We start from the raw sequence: 20,879 nt of genomic DNA, 5'->3' as shown, positions 1-20,879 counted from the left end.
ATTCTGGCATTCATATTTTACTCTGACCAAAAAGTGACATGTAGTAAGTGTATTTCTTAGAATGAAAAAAAACTAGAATTATGTCTTTTGCACCTTTGTGCAGTCAAATCAGATTAATGTTTATAGCCTAAACCAACAAATGTGTCTCATCTGACCACAGAGGACCTCCCCTCTTCTTCCAACCTTTATATGAGCATGTAAAAGTAAACTCTGAGGGTCTTTAAGTATTTTAATGAAGTGCAAATACCCACGTTTATTATATATGTTGCTTTATTTGACATGTTTTATCGCTTGGCTGTAAATCAGTTTATGTAGAAACCTCCATCACATCTTTACATGTATAAGGCTTGTATGAGATGTGCTTACGTGTATTTGTACGTTATCCAAATGGTGTTTTTTCAAGTTTATACTTTTATATGGAGATTGTTTTAACTTGCAATAAAGAGGTTTAAAGGGTTTAAATTGAGAGGGGTGCACTTTGGGGTTTTATTGGCTCCAGGTCCTGTGCGTCCTGCTCCAGGTCTCTGAGCTCCTCCGTGGTGGAAGAGAGACTTGATGCAGATCTGGGGGAGGGGGGGGACCAGGCACCGCTGCGTTTGGCTGTTCCCATCGCGCACGGCCATCATCTCATGTCCCCGCGCCTGATCCCGGGTCTGCAGCTCAGCGCATCCTCCTGTCAAAACGTGCCCGGCCCGCGGACCAATCAGCGGCGAGCCTGCGTGGGCAGGAAGTGACGTGACCGGGTTCCTGCCACTGTAAATTGCTGTGTGTCACCACAAATGTGACCCACACACCAACAACTCTCAGATCCGAGAGGCTGATCCATCCGCCGCGTCTCTCCACACTATCAAACAAATCCACTGACCTTCTATTAGTGCGGGAGCCAAAGTAACCATTACCCCCTTTTCCCCCTAGTCCACTCCTGCAGGGTACGAACCCAGACCTCCTCTCCTGTGCGCTCTCAACCCACCCACAAACGACCCCCCTCTCTCTCTTTATCCACCGACAACAAGCAGCCAAGACCCCGCAGGAGCAGGGGATGAGACCGGGGCTGAAGTAACAGGCTGCTGCTCCTGAGGAACCAGGAGAAACTTTCCTCTCCTGGCTCGTGCACGGTGAACTGTGACCGCAGCTGTGTGTGTGTGTGAGTGTGTGTGTGTGTGTGTGTGTGTGTGTGTGTGTGTGAGGGGGGGTTTGCGCACCGCCTCTCACTTAATTTCTAAGCAGTGTGTGGGTGTGTTTGTGGCACCTCCCCGCTCCTCCATAGATCTGGTTGCCCCTTGTACCTTGCAGGCTGCACCATGCATTCCTCCTGGCTGCTGTAGTTAGAGCAGGACACCGAGGTTCCTCTCAGCCGACCGCCCTGCGCCTCGCTTCGGACTCAGCACCGCGCGTCATGCCGCGACACCTGAAGCTCTCCCCGGCTCCTTCCCTGGACCGCGTGGCTCCTTTGTAACTGGATCTACTTGTTTCCTTTTTGGGAGGAAGAGGGAGGGCATGCGCTCCTCGTCTCCGGAGAACACTTGCAAAGAGGAGAAGAAAGTGTAGCGGGTGAGAGAGATAGATAGAGAGAGAGAGAGGACAGAGCAGCAGAGACAGGAGGAGCAGAGAGCGAGCATCCAGAAGAGACTGCAGCCGACTTGTAGATGTTCGATCAGGCCACGACGATGGGCGATGGGAGCCACCGCTGTGGACCCAACCCGCTGTGTGCGGACCGGATGGACGCGAAGTGCCGCGCCGAGATCGGGAGCCGGTCCCCGGTGCAGAGCTCCAACGACACCCCGGGGACCTCCGCGTCCACGCCGACCTCCTCCAGCGAAGACGGACACGACAAACTTTTGGGAGTGGACCCTGACTACTGTCGGAGGATATTAGTGAGGGGTAAGTGCGCGACAACAAAGCCCACAGCAGTTTGATTCTGTGCGTAAAAACCCACTCTCACAGGTCAAAGCCACGAGATGGCAAGAGAGGTTTTAAATCCACTGCTGGTTTAGAGACAATAATGTGGTTTAAAGAATGAAAGAACAATAACAGGTCATAATCTGAAGCTGCACTCCAGATACACACACGCTGATTACACTCTTACAATAAACACATATTGTAAAACTGAATTTTAATGACATTATTTAGATGTATTTCCTTGCTACTCTCATTTAAAAATAACTAAAACATTAGGACTGTTATAACAAATATCCTGAGCTTTATTTAATTAGTTTGAATAAAGTAATAACAAGTAAAATAGTGTGTGAAACTTTGACTGAAGCTCCCATACATATGATTAATATCTACAGGGTGGATACAACAAGCATCTGCTGTGCTAACAATAAGCTACTTTCACTTCCGTCACACCAAACTGTAACAACACTCCACTCCTAAAGAAAAACAATAATCTAAAATTAAAATAATAAATACAAACAGCTCTCTGAATGACAGAAGTCACAGAATTATCGTTTGGCACAACGTGTCCCATTTATATCAATTTCTTTTGTTCATGTGAAAATATACAAATCAATTGGTCTAATCAATATTCAAAATAATTAAATAAAGCCTCTGAAATATTGCTGTTGTGTCTACTCATAATAAATATACACGTTTATATATATTAAATATTGATATATAGCACATGTATGTTGCTGTAGGTTTGTAAACGAGATCAAAAAGAAAAACAAGATTTATATTAACACAACAGTTGATGAAGAGCAGGTGAAATTCATCGTTGTGTTGTTAACCAACACAAGAGCTGGGAGAAAAACACACATCTGCTAACACTATGAATCTCTGCGTGTGTGTGAGAGAGAGAGTGTGTTTGTGTGTGTGTGAGAGGGTGTGTGTGTGTGTGTGTGTGTGTTTTATTTTACATGTCAGTGGCTGATTGCCTTTGTGTGCCAACGTTGCGTTAATGAACAGCAGAATAATATTTAATGCAGTGTGTGTCCAGTGTCCACGCCCTCACGCAGGAGGCCACTGGTCTCTGAGTGGAACCAACGTCCCAGAAACATCCAGAGAAATATAAACGTTACGCAGATACAAATATATACAATCAGCAAACACACAGTGTCTCTAATAATATCTAATATCCCTTTGTTTTTATTTATTTATGTTGTATTAAATATTCTATTAAAGACACATCACACCTTAAAATGCCCTCAATATTTGTGGGCATTTAAAATATTTATATTAGCAGGTTAAATTGTAAAAAATAAAATAAACTGTGCAGATAATATAAACACGGAAAATATTGAAAAGCACCACATTATAAAATCATAAAGAAAACCCATTTATATTTACATACATGTGTATTTGCTTAACAAGGTTATTTTCCTTCAGGACATTTGTTATTATTGTTAAAGCGCGTAAACATAAATATTGTTAGCGGTTAAATGAGGGAACATATAGAATATATAACATGTGGAATATATGAGGAAGTTTCCTGCTTGTATATATGATTTTTAGATTTTGGATTTCCATGAACAATATTGCCTGGAAACATTTATTTAAAAATAAGAAAAATATGATTCAAATTAAATTAGCAGCTGTGTGTGGTTTTTGCTGCTGGCTGCATTGGACACAGTCAATATGTCGGCCTATCAATTCCCGGCTGCAGGCGGACGCTGTGGATACGATGGCCGCTGCCTGGTTGGTCTGATCTTGTATTGAACGGTGCTGTGTCCTGATCCAGGAGCAGCTCAGTCAGCACGAGGACACGAGGGTAGTGTTGATGTCACGGCTGGTTTTAAATGGAGGATGATGATGATGAGGGGGTGAGAGGAGCAGAAACACGAGAGAAGTGACGAAGAGGCAGCTTTAAAATAAAAAAGAGCAGGAATCAGCTCCATATGAGATGTGGCCTCTATTTGAAGCAGCTGGAACAATAATAATAACACGTTATTTGTATTCCCCTATTCCCAGTATTAGTAATAGTCCTGTTAGATAATTCAGCTGCTGCACCAGTGAGACTTTTACGCGCTTTATCCTCTATTTGTCCTGGTTCCTGTTCCTTCTCCACATAAACAAAGTCCAGGTTATCGTTGCTGTTGTGATGTTCGACAGGCAGGTCCTCGCATGTCTCCTGTCTGTGAACCTGGGAGCTGATCCCGCATCAGCCAGTGGTTGATGGAGTTCATGCACGAGGAGCTGGAGGACTCGGGCCTGGTGCTCTTTGGGTTCAGACATTCGTACAGCTCGTTCTAGAGGCCTGCAGCGTCAGGGCTTTTCTTCTTTTCTTTTTTTTTTAAGCTGAAGTCTGGGTGCTCCAGTTTGCCGCAGAGAGGCCGAGGTCACCGGGAGGTCAGCAGGTCTGCGCCGCCCCCCCCTCCTCTCGTTGCGCATGTTTCCATCACAGCTTGAGCTTTTCTGGGGTTTGGCCTCGGGAGCCCACAACTATAAAAAAATATTTAAAAATGTACGACTCTGTATAAACGTGCACGTGTGATCTGAGGACGTTTTGTAGCCCGTGTGGTGCCGAACCCACTTCCCCAGGCGACACATGACGCACGGTCGTGATGCGTGTGCGTAAAGATGGAGATCTCTCGTGTTTTTTTCTTGCGTGGTTCGTGCGTGTGTCGGCTAAATAAACACTTGAGAATATAACGCAGAGGTTAAGATAAGTGCGTGAATATGACTGCACAAGTCACCATTTCATTATCTCCTTTAATTCATACGTATATTACGCTTTTTACGCACGCGTCCTTCCTCCAAAGCTCCTGCTGCGTTTTAACACTTTATCAGCACGACGACAGAATAGAAGGAAGGTTTTTATTTGTGCCTTTTTATTGTGTTAAGAAAAAGAGAAAGTCTATATGAACTTTCCGTGTTTGTTGCTCTTGCAGTTTGGATGTTTGGTTCAATCAGTATTGTTTCATATTTAATTCAGGAACTCTTCATATTTTATTGGATTTGCATATTTCATGACTTCAAAACCATGGACAAAGAGGAGGTCGTGTCTGGCCTCGGATGTGAGAAATACGAGCAAATCTCGGCTGCTGTGGAGTCAACGGTGACGCGGAGTTATTTTTATTGTGGAAAGAAACTATTTTAAAAATAGTAATTTGGCGATTATTGCAAAACTTCATGACGATTTTTTATATTCTTTTCTCTCTCAATTTTTTGGGATATTCAACGCGTCTGTGGATCCAGGGCTGGGTGGAACTTCTGACCCCCTCGTCCATGATCACTAATATTATATTGACATTAAATTACATTTTTAAAACGTGTAGTTTTTATACTTTTCAATGTTTGATATTATCTAAATTAGTTCAGATTTAGCAGATTTTTTAGCTATTTTTGGAAACAATACCAGGGTGAACATATCGAAGCAGATAAATAAATCAAATTGATAGCAGATCACTTGGAGGGAAACAAACCAACAACAGTGACAAAAACACGCCTCAACCAAGGAAGAAGAGAATTAAAAAATAATAATAACAAGAACACAAGTGTACACACACACGCACACACACACACACAAACACGCAAACACACACACAGCTGTACACTCGGTGCAGGGCTTCACAGTCAGGACTCCAACGAGCAGGTTTACGCACAGTGTTATTATCCTCATTACAACGTGACGTGCCAGATAAAGTTTCGGATAAAGTCTTTTCCACCTGCGATGTTCTGTTTCACTCCGTCTCACTTGGCACCAGGAGAACAGGACGTGCACTTCCCCACGTAGCCAGTGGCTGAAATCACGTTACGCGGGCGGTTCAAGCGGAATTTATCTGAGTCTGAGTTTTGGCCCCCGACACATCAACCGGTGATTCAGTTTTTAATCTGCGTGGATTAAAGACCATGAAGTCGGTTAACTACAAGACTGGGGCTTTATTATGAGAACCGACACATCCACTGATAAAAGCACACCACAGACAAGATCTGCTATTTACAACTGACGTGCGTAAAAAATTCGTCTTTCTCACAGAGCTTGTTCTGAACCAGCCCTCGTGTTACATTTGTAGTTTGTTTATCCCAAAGACGCACATCTTCCCAGTGTCAAACCAGTTTAGCTTTTTAAGGCCTTCGCTCATTCCAGAGGAAGGTGTGTGTGTGCGTAAAACTACAAAACCAGTGCGTCCATTTGGATTGTTTCTGATTGTATTCTCTATTTATAAATGCTCCAACTACCTGTATATTTATGTTTTAATACTCTATATCTCACAATAATCAGAGGAGAGTCTGAACTTGTAGTTTTTCTGCAGGAAAATCCACTGACATTTTGCGTTTCTCTCCTCTGGACAGACGCCAAAGGCACCATCCGGGAGATCGTCCTGCCCAAAGGCCTCGACCTGGACCGGCCCAAGCGCACGCGGACCTCCTTCACGGCCGAGCAGCTGTACCGGCTCGAGCTCGAGTTCCAGCGGTGCCAGTACGTCGTGGGCCGGGAGCGCACCGAGCTCGCCCGGCAGCTGAACCTCTCCGAGACCCAGGTAAGAACACACCGGGACCGGGACTCGTCTGAGGGAACTGTCTGTGGATAATAAGCCAAGAAATACAAAACCTAAATATTTTAATACCAACAATAGCGTTTCCACCAAATGTGAGTCCATTATTGAATTCACCTAACACATCAGGCCTCTGTAGCCTAAAAGCTAGAAACTTTCACAAGTAGTTTACAGTGGTAGCTCAGAATTCTGGGACCAAATCCATCAGGTGTTATTATTTATTATCTAAGTGATTCTGCTTCGTTCAGAGGCTTTAATTGGCTCATCAGCCAATTAATCAGCCAATCACAGAGGACACAGGAGAAGTAGCTGCCACGCCCAACACGGGTTTCTACTCTCCACCTTGACAAAATGGACAATTGAAGGTTTAAAGTCCAACAACACAAACATTTGTGTGTTTAATGTGAATGTACAGGCAACTGTATGGAGATGGAGATATAGAGAAAACAATGTAAATGAACTCAGTGGAAACAAGTCAGAATAGAGGCCTTAAGTTTAATATAATATAGTTTTACATTTTCAATTTCAAAATGTGTTCATCTATGTTTGAATTTGAAGTTTAAATAAGTTATGCATGAAAATTATACACAATTAAAAAACGCTTTTAAACCAGTGGGTTGCATCGAACCTCAAAATCAGATGAGTCCACATGTCTTTATTTATATCTGTCCCCGTCTGATTCCCAGTTCAACAGCACCAGTCATTCCAGTGAGGTCTGACGTCACGGGGCTGTTTGAATGAGTGGGAAATAATCACCACTTCCTACAAGTGATCAGTTTCCACTAAAAACAAATTAAAAAAACAATTCTTTCTTATTTAGTCTCCCAGACGCTGTGCAGATCTGAGTATTACACTTACTAAACAAATACATGGTCACGTTCTGGATGTTTGTGGCTGTTGTTGTTGTTGTTGTTGTTGTTATTGTTGTGGTATTGTTGTGGTATTGTGGTTGTATCTGCTGCTCAGTGTGAACACACACATTCAAAACCCCCCTGCAGCGCCACGAGCCCCACCCCTCTGTGTTAGTCTTAAGATGGACACACACACACACACACACACACAAACACACACACACGCTATGGCCTATATATAGGACACTCCTAGAAGAGTTAAGTGACACAGGAGCAATAAACCAGAAGTGTCAGACAAACCAATAATATATTATTTTCTAGATTTAGATTTACAAATATTAAATAAATAATTTGTGACATTCTATTCGGCTGAAGTGCACAGTTTTCCACGAACGGTATTTTAATAACTATGATGGTCTTTAGCATTTTAAAAACTATTTTTTCAACACAGTGTAGGTTTATATGTTGTGTGCTTTAAATTTCAGTTTCGTTTTTGAGAGGAGTTCATGTGAAGCAGCGTAAATCGTGCGCCTTCAGCTGCGTCACGTGACATTTAAAGCATTTTAATACGAATCCCTGAACTTTTATTATCCATCTGAAAACCGGCTCACACGTGGTGTCACGAGCGCCGCTTTCACGCACTCCATGAAGCAACTCACGCGTCTGTAGACAAAATAAAATAACTGACAATAACGGTTTATACAGTTACAGACACGCTACAGTGGGAAAAAGCACAGATAAACTATATAAATAATTAAATGAACGATGGCTTGGTTCCATTTAGCTGCTTCACTTTCAGGGTCTTGGTTTTTTAGAACGTTAGAACAGATCAGAACCATTTAAAGTTAAAACATATAAGTGCTTTTCCTGCTATGATCACATATTGTGTTAAAAGGTCCTTTTTCGTGCCGATTATGACAAATAATGCTATTTGGAAACTGTGACGTGTTTCACAACGAAAACCTCGTAAAAACAAACCTTCAAAGTAAAATATCATAAAGTAAAAGTGTCGAAAACACTTAGACGTTTGCACATTTTATTCTCGCTCGTGCTAATAGAGAGCAGGGTTTTGTTTCCGGGGCCTTTTGTCCTCGAGACATTTCTTTAAACACTTGTTGAAGGAAGTAAAATAACACATGGAGGAATTTACGCACCACCATAAAGCAGCGGTATTATCTAACCACACAAAAAACCAGGACTCAAACATAAAGGTGATGGGATGGTGTGTATGTATGTGTGTTTGTGAGTGTGTGTGTGTGTGTGTGTGTGTGTGTGTGTGTGGAGCACAGAGCAGCCACTGTGTCCCTCATTAGTGCTGACACTAGGGGTGTTAATGGGAGGGCCCCAGCTTCCTGCTGCTGCTGCAGCCGAGGATTGGCTGAATGAAAACCCGTCTGACCTTCAAGTGAGAACAACATGTTAATAATAAAAGTCTCCTCGGTGATGGCGGAGCGAGATATTAGGCCCATTGTGCAGAAATGTCTTAAAGCTGCGTCGCTATCGAAGCAGCTTTTCACGCGCGATCAAAAAGGCTTTTTCGTGGCATTAGTCGCGAGTTCTGTTTTATTATCGCCTCCTTTCTGCTCGGGGACAAAACACGCGTCATGAAAATGAACCAAATCAAATCCACTGATGAAAAATCACACGGAGGAAAAGGTGGAGACGCTTAAAACATACGGGTGCGTTTTAAAACAGCTCGTTTGGATTCATCTCTGCGTGTTACTGCAGTTAATTGGATTTTGACGTTCAAATGGTTTTAAAGCGTCTTTTTATCTATCTATCTATCTATCTATCTATCTATCTATCTATCTATCTATCTATCTATCTATCTATCTATCTATCTATCTATCTATCTATCTATCTGAACAGTGTCTTTAGTTATTTAAACATTATTAATAATAAACAGAGGCTCCTTCAGGCCTGTTGCTCTTATTTTCCAGACTTTCTGTTTTAGTTTAGTTTGGAGTTTTGTGTTTTATACCGTGTTGCTCGGTGTTCTTTAAGTTTTGGGGAAAAGGTTCTTTCGTTTCTCGTTAAGTCTGTTGATTAAATGGAGACGTCATAAGTGGAATAATGTTATTCCTGGTGAAGTGCTTTTCATTTTGTTTCGCTAAAACAACCAAATCCAGCCAATAAGATTCGATACTTGATTTCAACTAAATCCAGAATCAACTCAACTCCCACTTCGTCTTTTATCTATAAGGTTTATAGCAACCAAGTAATTCCGCAGTCACTTTAAACAAATATAAAGGCTATACATATAACATCTTTAGACTATATAACAGACCTCAGGCTACATGCTTAGCCTATATAAACGTGACAGGCGTCTTTCTCTGTGACTGAAAAGACAAATACTAATTACAGAGAGGTTGGATCGTTAAGTGTTTTTTTAACAATGTTTGGGGATTTGGTCATTGACCCATGGTGTAACTCCAATTAGTTTGCTGAGGTATTCAAAAGGAGCACGCAATGAGGCAGCAGACATAGGAAGCACATGCACGCACGCACGTAAAAAGAGAGACTCGTACAGAAACGTTAAAGTTTTTTTAATCTTTCTTTTACGCACGCAAACAGAGACCTTTGCAGAACCTTAAGACAAATACGTTTCCATGTTAATATTTCTGAAAATAGATGGACAAATGACTTATTCATGCAAAAATATATTAGTATAAATTATTAAACCCATTGAACCAGAGTTTCTCGTCATGACGTGCAGCCTTTGGATTAATAAACTGTCGAATGCAAACGTTGCTCTGGGGAAACGGTCTCATATTTTTATGGTTTTCTTGTCTTTTAAAGTGAAACTGCGCCAAACGTTCGTCCTGATAAAACCTCAGACTCGATCCCAAACCCTCCCCTCGAACAGAACTGGACGAATGTGCGTGAAACGAAACGACAGCAGTGCGTAAAAGCGCGTAAAACCGTTGTGTGGTAAAAAAAACAACGACCATGGCTCATTCTTCGTTACTTTTCTGATGAGATCAGTCAAAAATTCTTTCAAATAAATGTCTTAATTCTTATTTTTCATCTTCCAACGCTTGTAAACCCACAAATGTCATCAAAGATCAAAGCAGAAATATTAAAAAGTAAAAATCGCCTAGCTCTTCAAATCCTGAATGAAGATTTATTACGATATCTGACTCTCCAGATAAATAAAACGTGTGTACGCAAACTTTTTTGCAAATCTATAACTTTCTTTTTCTTTTTCACTTAACACTCTGGTGTAACGCGTTACTGAGTAATTCATTACCTGCAGCTCAGAGCTGTCCCTTCATCCCTGCAGGTGGCTTCCCGCCACAGGGTACCACAGCAGGGGGGGTGCCCACACACACACAAACACACACACAAACACACACACACACACATACACACGCACACAGATTCTTATGGGGGACCCTGTGGATGCTCATGGAGGCTCCAGCTCTTATTGTGAAGGTATGTTGCATGTGAATCATAGTGGAATCTTCCTCATCTCTAGTTTCACATCCACACACATGGGAATTTATAGTAAATCTCCACATATGGAACAGCCACACCTTATTTTACACATTTTCGCAAAGTAGTTCCAAGCTGTGTTTTAAACACCTCAAAACCAACTTTTTTATGGATTTTAAAACTTTGCCGGACACTTCAGTTGCAAAAATATAGAAATCGACCAAAACTCTGCTCATTGTCCAGCGTGTCCCTGTTTGTTCGGACTGGTTTGTCAGTGGGAGGCTCCAGGAGGTGCCAGGACACTGTGTGGTCACTTTAAGCTCCTCCACAGTCGTCCTGAGTTGAGTGCAGCTGACGTTACTCGCTGCCATTGTATCACTCCATTGTTGTTTGCTGCTCTTGCATGGAGAAGCTATGGATTTAATGGCCCCTGTGCCGAGTTAAACTGGTTTAATCCTGCAGCAAATGGGAGGGAGCTCGGCCCTGTTTAATCTTTAATGTGAAGCCGGCTGCCCAACGCACAGATGTGGCTGAATGTTTGCATCTGGTTTCCCTTATTTGGTCACAATGGATTTAAAAAAAACTAAAACAAAACAATTTGATCATTTTGAGAATAGATTTTTTTTTTTTAAGTTTGTACTTTGACATTTATTTTAAACTGCATTTATTACTTAAATCTTATTTTAAGCTTCTATTATAGATCAAATTCATTCTGTTGGGCTTTTTTAACACAGTTTCTCTGTTTTCCTGGCTGACAGTCACAAAGGGTGTATGGTGGCCTGCAGGGACAAATTTGTAAATGTGTAAAAACATATAATGAAAGCATTCAGATGCTCTTGTGCCACCGAGTGTTCATCCGCCTCCTGAAGCACCTGCCCTCGTCACATTTAAGGTTAATAAACTCAGCTCCTGGATCTGATCTGAGCATCACCACCCACCTGAATTTGACACAGCCGACCTGCGACAGGTCTCTACGTCGCAAGACATCAGGGTGACACTTCCCCTCGTCTTCTGCCTGCTGTCGTTTCTATTAGTCAGACAAATACTTGAGTCCAAACAGCCTCCGGCACAGTTTAGTGGAAGCTGTGAAAACTTTCAGACGAGGGCTGACAGGTATTTCTCAGCTCATACTTTTAGTATCTTCAGCAGTATAAGAAAGAACAGATCTGTGGACTGGGAGCGGATGATGCCACTGTCAGTATAATGTCAATAGACCAAGCACTGGTAAATCGTGACTGGTGATGGCAGCAGGGTGCAGGTCTCACATCCCTCTACTGGTGGTGACTGTGTGTCAGAATGGATCAAGACAATATGACCACTGTAGAAATTCATTTAGAAAAGTGTTTAAAATAACGGGACCATTCTGAATTCCTTGTTAAGACGTTACAGCTGCTTCTCAGGTTTTTAAATCCGTCCTTGTAACTAGTGAAATATGATGTAAAGGATCAGAAACAGAGGAAATGTGATGGGCTTGAATTTGTCCACTGATTTAAAGAGAAAAGAGACAAATGTTTCCAAATTAAAGTCTTGGAAAACGTGGTTTTGGTTCCACACCCTGGAGAGAAGGTCCCACATCTCTGAGTCCGTCTGAGACAAGAGGACAAGTTGTGTTCCTGTGTGGGTCTGCGTTCAGTGAATGTCCTCGTTGTGTGTATTGTTCTCCATGATGGGCCCAGACAGCCGGTGTCTGGCCACCCGTCTGGGCCGTAGAGGACCCGGCCATGACGTGTGTGTCTGTGCAGATGTAGCACAGAGGCGGCTGCACAGGGCGAGGATTGTCCCCACAGTGTGAATGGAGACAGAGACAGGAAGAGGGACAGACACGCTGACGGACGCACAGACACTTGTGGCCTTGTGCGTCCAGTGCAAATGTTTGGCCTTCGTACCGTAAAGGAACCAACTCTTTCCTCTGACTGTCTCCAGAGCGTCTTCCTGAGGGGAGGAGCTTCAGTCCCACTCAGGGATGGTCAGGAGACGACCTGTCAATCAGCTGATTAGATCCTCAGAGGACATAATGGACATGAACACTTAGTTTGTCCCTAATTACTCTCAGATTGAATTGACTTGTTTCATCAGCTTCTGGCAGAGTGATGTGTGTATGGATGCGTGTGTGTGTGTGTGTGTGTGTGTCTGTGTGTGTATGTGTGTGTGTGTCTGTGTTAGGATGGTGTAAATTTCCAACATATGGAGGAGCATGTAATCCTTAGACTCACGTGAAAATCAGCAAAATTAGAAACAATAGGTTTAATTTTTCTTCTCTCACACACACACACACACACACACACACACACACACCCCGTGAGCCTTGGGTGTGAACTCATCTCAAAGGTTTTCCATGCAGCCACTTTGTGTTATTCGCTTGGCAAAATGTGTAATGCAATTAAAGTGGAGGATTACCTGGGCAGCAGATTACCAACACCTGCCGGCAGAGCGGGACGTCTGAGTCCTCACCATGTGTTCACGCAGCACGGCCATATTTTCATGAGGGAATTCACACGTGCACTTCTACCTCATTAAGAAACAAGAGTCTGGTTCTGCAGAATGAAGTTTGAAATGTTATGGATGATGAGTTAAACGCTGCTGGAGTCAGTGCTGCTTTGAAGCTTCTTGGATCGAGGCCTTTCTACATTTCATATTTTGTCTTTGTTTCACCTTCATTTACACTTATATCTAAAAACTTAAACTATTTTTTGTAAAATCACAAACTGACATCAGTCTGAATTCATATTGTGTCAGTTATATACATGAAAAATCGGGAGGAACCAATAATATATGAACCATGACACTGAGGCCTTTGAAAATGTACAAGTAATAATCACAATGAGTCCAAACATTAATGTAGAACAGTTGTAGATTGTGTAAATATTTTTGTATTATTTATACAAAAAAACGCAGCAGAAAATTGCATAAAATAAAACAATAATAAAGTCTATCTAAAGGGATTTTATTTTATTTCTAGATTTTCTTTAAACAGTATTAATTCACAATTTTACCTAATACAACATATTCTATGAAATAAACATGATTTTTATGTCAAATATGAATCTGAAAAAGTCACAGTAACTATCAGGTAAATGTTGTTGGTGTAAAAATGTAGTATAAAGAAGCAGAAAATTAAAATATTGAAATACTTGGACAATTTTCTCCTGTGCCAAAATCTGTTATTTAACAAAAACATCAGAGATCCCTCCTCCGGGGTCGTACAAAAAATGTCACTTATGAAAACATAAAGGATCAAATATATAATAGAGGAAAGATGCACCTATATTTTTACGTACATTTTATTTGGTTAATCAAACTCTTGATATTTGTTTGTATTTGTGTTTTCTTTTTTATTTGTAGTTTGTTACCTCTGGTTATGTTTTCATCAGACTTCATCTGTTAGTCAGAATTCTACAAAAACTACTCAGCCGATTTCAATGAAATTTGGTAGAAGGATGCAACAAAGGTCCGGAAAGAACCCGTAGAATTTTGGGCTTGATCCAGTTCAGGAGGAAGATCCAGGAATTTTTTATCCTTTTCTTTAACATTGTGGGACCATTCGTCTTTTTATTATATTTCTGTGGATTTCTCACAGAGTAATTCCTGGATCTTGATGAATACAAATCAGACATGTTTACGGGGCTGATATTTATGAGTGTGTTTCATTTTGTGCGGATCCTAATAACAATCTAGATCTAATATGGATTCTTAAGGGGACTGATGGGCCTTGGCAGAGTTCATGTTTATAATAAGGTAAATAATAATAATAATATTTATCGGCCCCCAAACCTTCATATCAGTCCGGCTCTAACATGTTGATTTTCTGTCTGTTGAATCTCTTATGTATTTGTCTTCCTTAAATTATAAATATAAAAAAATATAGAAAACAGTGTACAGAGTTTTATGCATCATGAGCTTTCATGGTTAAGACATGTTTTTAGTTGAAGGTGAATTGGTTTCTATATTTATTGAATGAGTGTAGCTCATCATAGGTAAAGGCTGTTATGGATGGATGGATGAAAGGATGGATAAATGGATGAAGGGAAGGATGGAGGGATGAATAGATGGAGGGAGGGATGGATGTACAGGAGAGCGAGAGGGAGGGGCTGAGGGACGTAGAAAGAGGTGGGCCTCATAACAGTCCCAAGTGCTTTTGTGCTAAGGAGGATTAAGCAGCCATATCTACCAGCGATTCTATAAGACGGCGTTAACCCCTGGCTGAACCTGGCTGGACATGTGCTGCCGCCATGGAGGACCAGACCGGGTTCAGGCGGGCGGGGTTAGGTGATGGGTGGGGTGGGGGGGGCTGCGGCGGTGGAGGGGTTTGAGAGTGGATGGTGATGGTGATGGTGGTGATGGTGTTTTTTTTGGTGTGAGGTTTGGAGTCAGGGTGACGAGGAGAGGAAGCAAGGAGACAGACGAGGAGGAAGGAAGAGGAAGCTGCCACAGTGATGGTTTTTGGTTCGGTGTTGTAATCCCAACACTGACAACAACATGGATTCAGTTTCTACAGTTTCTGTTCAGATTCTGAGAGAGAGGAGAATACTAGAAGGAGAAGGATTTAAATCATTCTTATTTCTATGTTTTTATCTATGCAACTTATTTTGTATTGTCTGGAAAGAACCCTGCATCTTGTGTTATTTCATATATGAATGTATTTTTTTAAATATATAGAGGTAATTTATCTAAATTCCTGCGATTACATTAAATATTCCAGGAAATATGAAAATTCGTCAACACCGGAGCTGAACACACACAGGCGGCCATCAGTCCTCTACGTGACGTACAGTGGCCTGTCCGCTGGTCCGCCTGGTACAGTCAAAGAGTTTTCATTGTGTTGCTGCGGCTCATCACATGCCTGGGATCAGGGGGTCTGCCCGGGGTCATGGTGGGATCACCAGGCGGCTGCAGGGATCATGGAAAATGTGAAAGACACCAAGTGTCCTCCTTAAAGACTTTACCGCTCCAATCCTGCATTTCACTTTGCATTATGGGTATTAAAACATACAGGCAGGGGGGGGGGGTTTATCGCTTTATGTTTCTGTTGATGCTTCACGTCGTCGTGGCTTAGCTCGGTTCAGCCTCGAGGCCGAGCCGGGAAATAAAGTGATTAAAAACCAGAGTGATATGGAAACAAGGACAAAACCAATTAAAACAACAGTGAGAATTATTTAGAAAAACATCTGAATCAACGTCTTTATTCCGACTTCCTCCAATCAGAGGTGCACGTTGGGACACGGCGGAGCTCAGCTGGTTTATGGATCCCACGTAGGGATGCTCTCTACACTGGGTCTTGATCTGGCTTAACCTCTCTACCTCTAGCCCAGTTCGCCGACGCTCTGTTTGCAGCTGCCCGGTTTCACAACGCAGGCCTCCGATTGGCTGACCTCTGCCCGACTGGGCCGTGTTTACAGGACGGATTCATCATCGCCGCCCTGACCTTGAATTCATCCAGCCGACGTTCACCCTCCATCATTTGGGTTTTCATCCCCGAACACGTGGTTCGATTACACGGCAGCTACCTGGGTCTGAGACAGGGGAGTGGGATTTAACACAGGGAGGAAACTTAGAACCCAATTAGATTAAAGTTAGTTTCATCAATATAATATAATATAAAAGTTCCATACATCATATATATTCCTTATGTCGTCTTAAAAAATTTAGAATAAGGTAAAGAAAACTACTAATATACTTCTTTCTCGTTCCTTTGTCACGTAACAAATGAACGAGGTGGGAAAATGTTTCTTTATTGTCTTGTAATATTCTTTATTTTTGTTTAATTATCAAGAAAGATACTAATTCAAAGAAAAGAACAGAAATAAATTCATCATTTATAATATGGAAGTATTTTCTATGAGTCTGGAGTCTGTAGTTTATTGTATTTCACTGTCCCGAGGTGATATTACAGTTCATAAAATGAGAATTAATCCACCGCAGGTAATAGATCCTAATATATTAAATATTTACTCCTGTTTGACAATGTTAATGGCCGTCCTATTTTTTCATAAATTAAATTACAATCAATTATTAAAGATGAAATATGAACCCTTATCCAAATACGACTGATCCCTCATATTAACGGATTCCCAGGTTTGTTTTACTAAATTACAAAACATTTTAAATTTTACATTTAATTAATGTATTTTATTTGATCTATCCCTCGTTTTTTGGGGTAAATTGTAATGACTGTTTTCAAGAAAGACCTTTATTGATCACAGCTGCTCAAATGTAAGAATAAAATATAAAAATAAACTGAATCCAGAATAAATAAAATAGAAACATCAATATGCAAATACAACATGGACATATTCTATACAAATATGCCAGTAAAACGCATTGAAAGTATATTTTTTGAGGTATTTGTATGTGTATATCCTCAGTAGAACAGTTAGTTTTGGTCTTTTAAAGGATTTGTCGCCGACTGATTTAACACCAACAGACTGATGACAGGACGTTAACTGTTTAAACTAATGGACGTTTGACCTACAAACATAATAACAGGGATTTTAATTCACAGAGTATGTGAACTTCCTGTTTCCCTGCTCTGCTCATCACTTTCCCCGTGAGTCTTGGCCTCGCCTCAGCCCCGCCCTCCTAGCCTCAGCCCCGCCCTCCTCGCCTCAGCCCCGCCCTCCTCACCCGGGCCCGGACCACGTCCTCGCCCCGGCGGGCCAGAGTGCAGCGAGGGGGGGGGGGGGGGGGTGCAGAGGGCGAGGTCGGGGCAAATGCAGGTCACGCGGGATCTAGATCTCCCCTGGTAATCTCTGCCCCAGCTCTGAACCCTGGATCCCATTAAAAAGGATTTACATCCAATAGTGTAGATGTACCGAGGGCGGCTTTGCCTTCTTCTCTTCTCATCATTTCCCCCTCGAATCAAATCCCTGTAAAACACCATCAAGGTTTTTTTATTCCCCCTCCCCCCTCAGCCGTGGTGTGAACACGAGGCCAAGCCCCGCCCACGGCGAGGGGGGGTAAAGGAGGCGGCGGTTTCATCTGGAGTGAAAGCCTTTTATGGGACGTGGGTGTCAGGCAGGCGATGGAGTCAAATGCAGAAGGAGATCTGAGTGTGAACGTAGAAGAGAGGCCGAGAGGAGGGAGACACTGCCGGCCCCCCCCCCCCCTTCGTGCCTCTTTCGGCTCCCAGTAAGACTTGCTGGCGTCAGTGTTCCTCTCTGAGCCCCGGGATCCTCTCCGATCCCATTATTTGCGTCGTGGTCAGTGGCTGAAGCTATGATCTCACTGCCTGTTGAGCCGCGCCTCCAGGCCGACCTGATACTGCTCTGATGGCGTGGTTAACACCGGGCGGCCCGACGGCTCCCTACACTTTGAGTTCTGACCCTGTGCCGCCCACGGGGGTTTCAACAGAAGGCTGCATGAAGGCCGCTTGCTTTCCTCCAGTCAAAACAGAGCTGAGAGGAAACTACAGGAATTTGCTCACCAGTTGTTTTAGACTAAAAATTTAAGTTAAGATGCTTTTTTGAAGTTTGTTGCTTTTGTGCAACTGAAACCTTAAAATATCTCAACCCCCCCGAGAACTTGACTCTACATCCAAAAGTACTGGATCAGAGTGGAGGGTGTTACTGAGACACGGGGTCATGTGAGATGACTTCACAGTGTGTGTGTGTGTGTGTGTGTGTGTGTGTTTGTGTGTGTGTGTGTGTGTCCACTTCACATGTGACCTCTCTGTGAATGTGTGTGTGCACATACTCCTGCTGTGCCTGCCTTGCACCTTCACCAAGTCTTTAGACACTTTATTCATTTATTTGTGTGTATTTTCACGTGTCATCTCGCCGTTGTACGATGATTGTCCAGTTTTTTTTTAATCCATTAAATTAAACCCGAGACGTTTCACAGGCTTGTGAGTTTCTTTTTAAATCCTCGGCTCGGGGATTAGACGACTAGATTTCTGTGAAACATGGAAACATCAGAATAACTTTCAGTTCACTGTCGGTTGAGCTTCCTCAGTGAAGACGAGAGGACGAGAGGAAAGAAACCTGCTGCTCATCTGGTGACATCCAGTCATAAAAACACTGCTTTATGACATGAATTCATGTTTTACTATAAGATGGGACACATTTACAGTTTTAATGGAGAGAATGTATAATTTTTTTTTGCGTTATCAGGATCATATAGATTAAAAAACATGTTTTTTTCAATATTCAACAGTTTTTCTAATTTGTTTTAACCAAATAATTCATTGATTTATTGATTAACTGGAAAGTCACTCAGTAGAACACATACCAAGGCCAAGTAGTCCCATTTAATTCAATCAGGCCTCACAGCTCAAGGCCACATTACGTTATCTGGAGTGACGATTGTGAATTACTGTGAAAAAACTAAATGTACAAAATGAAGAAGAGGAGGGTTTAATAACCCCGCTGCCACAGTGCGAGAGATGAAGAGTCTGCATGAGGCCTCTTGTAACTCGGCCGCGCTCGCATCCATTTTCCATGTGTGTGATTCCAATCGGAGGTCTCTCTCTCCGTGCAGCGATCTCCTGTGACCCCACCGTGCCCTCCAATCAGCATCTCAGCCAGCCCCTGCTCTACCACACGCTATACATCAAAGCCACGCTGTGCCGCCATCAATTAAACATGGCGGACAAGGACAGGCAGAGTTCACCGAGCTTTCCTCTCGACCTGCTGCCGGTGGCGTGACGGCTCGTGTGGTGGAACTCCAGAGTTTGCTGCCGTGATGAGATGCAGATGTCGATGGAGATCATGAGTTCTTGTATTTTCTCTCACCTCTGCAGCCTCCTGCACCAATATCTCAGCTCCTGGTGCTTTTGCATCATATTTGCAGGATGCATTGGCGCGAGTATATCACTCCCCCCCCCCCCCTCTCCCACATGTGCACTTCTGGCCTGTTAGAGCTGTGGAGTGTGAGAGAGGAGAGAGCGCACAGGACCCACCATGATCAAATGTGCAGAGAAAAACAACAGCGTTGATCCGATGGCTGGTGCCGGGGGACTACAGCCTGAGGTACACACGTATGACCGGGTTGTGGCTGAGGCGTTGCGTGCTCTCGCCGCTCGCAGCGCTCAACATGCAACACGGGAGATGAGCAGCGAGCGCAGGTCACTAAGAAGTCAATCGTACACGTATGTGAGAGTTCATTCTGTGGAAAACCTCAAACTTTAGGGCATATGAAGGTTCAGGGGGGGGGTTCCTGATGGTTTTTATGTAAATGTTTGTTGAAACATCCAGGATCTGCACCTGTTAAAAACAAGAGAACACGTGGATACTTCATGAGGTTCACATATTTAGCAGAGGAACCATTTTTGGTCCTTTTCCAGATTCAAAACTGACATAAAATCTGAAGATTCTGTTGCTTTTCTGACAAATAAACGCATAAAACTCTAATTTCTTCCCGGACGACCACCCCCTGCGAATACTCCTACCCTTTTAAGTTCTCATTTCACGACAAAGTTTGTATTTGGAGCAAAAATGATGACGAACATTTCTTCCTGGTTTTGTTGTTTCAGGTCAAAGTGTGGTTCCAAAACCGCCGGACCAAGCAGAAGAAGGACACCACCAAAGATTCGGACAAACGCTCCTCCTCCACGTCCGAGTCCTTGGCCACCTGCAACATCCTGCGCCTCCTGGAGCAGGGTCGCCTCCTGGCGGGCCCCGCCCCCCCTCACAACTCCCTGCTGGGGCCTCACAACGGCTCCCTGCTGAGCAGCCCGGGTGGAGGCTCCTCTCCTGGCATCAGCAGCAGCACTCCACCCGGCTCCCTGTCAGGGGGGACTTTCGGGCTGTCGCTGCCGTCCCTGGGCGGCACCCCGCCCTCGCCGCGGCTGGGCCTCCCCCCGCCTCACTCCCTGTGCTTCTCCATGCCGCTGCTGGGGGGCGCTCATCACGAACTGTCGTCCTCTTACGGCTGCGGCTCCTCGGCCTTTGAGCCGTACATGCGGCTGGACAGGAAGGAGTCCGACCTGGGTGGAAAGAAGACGGTTTCTTAAGTAACGCGTCTCTGTGGACGCCAGGGGACCGGGACTCGTCTTCGTGAGAGCTTTCCTCCTCGGCCTCCCCCCCCCCGCGGCCCGTTGGACACTGAATGGCTGCAGACGGGGGGAAAGAAATCACCCTGGATCACGAGAGATGTGGAAAAAGAGGAAGAGACCAGGTTGCTTTTCCTCGCGGCACCATTTTGTGTCCACAGCACTCGTTTG

General features: G+C 43.3%; 1 protein-coding gene across 1 annotated transcript; it reads left to right on the top strand.

Annotated features, from left to right (window-relative positions):
* Window positions 1-1,646: 1,646 nt before the first annotated feature.
* On the top strand, window positions 1,647-20,669 carry vax2 (ventral anterior homeobox 2). Its single transcript, XM_053416560.1, has 3 exons — window positions 1,647-1,881; window positions 6,235-6,422; window positions 20,190-20,669. The coding sequence occupies exons 1-3, from the start codon at window positions 1,647-1,649 to the stop codon at window positions 20,667-20,669; spliced, it is 903 nt and encodes a 300-aa protein (XP_053272535.1).
* Window positions 20,670-20,879: the final 210 nt, after the last annotated feature.

This window comes from Pleuronectes platessa, chromosome 23 (assembly GCF_947347685.1).
Source record: "Pleuronectes platessa chromosome 23, fPlePla1.1, whole genome shotgun sequence".
NCBI lineage: Eukaryota > Metazoa > Chordata > Actinopteri > Pleuronectiformes > Pleuronectidae > Pleuronectes > Pleuronectes platessa.
The sequence above is the reverse complement of the archived record's forward strand: the minus strand, read 5'-3'. Positions and strand labels throughout refer to the sequence as shown.

Bases quoted from the DNA above. Each gene is read 5' to 3' on its own strand.
- vax2 (XM_053416560.1), top strand. From the start codon at position 1,647: ATGTTCGATCAGGCCACGACGATGGGCGATGGGAGCCACCGCTGTGGA. The intron at 1,882-6,234 runs GTAAGTGCGCGA...TCCTCTGGACAG, and splicing joins TCGGAGGATATTAGTGAGGG to ACGCCAAAGGCACCATCCGG. The intron at 6,423-20,189 runs GTAAGAACACAC...TTGTTGTTTCAG, and splicing joins TGAACCTCTCCGAGACCCAG to GTCAAAGTGTGGTTCCAAAA.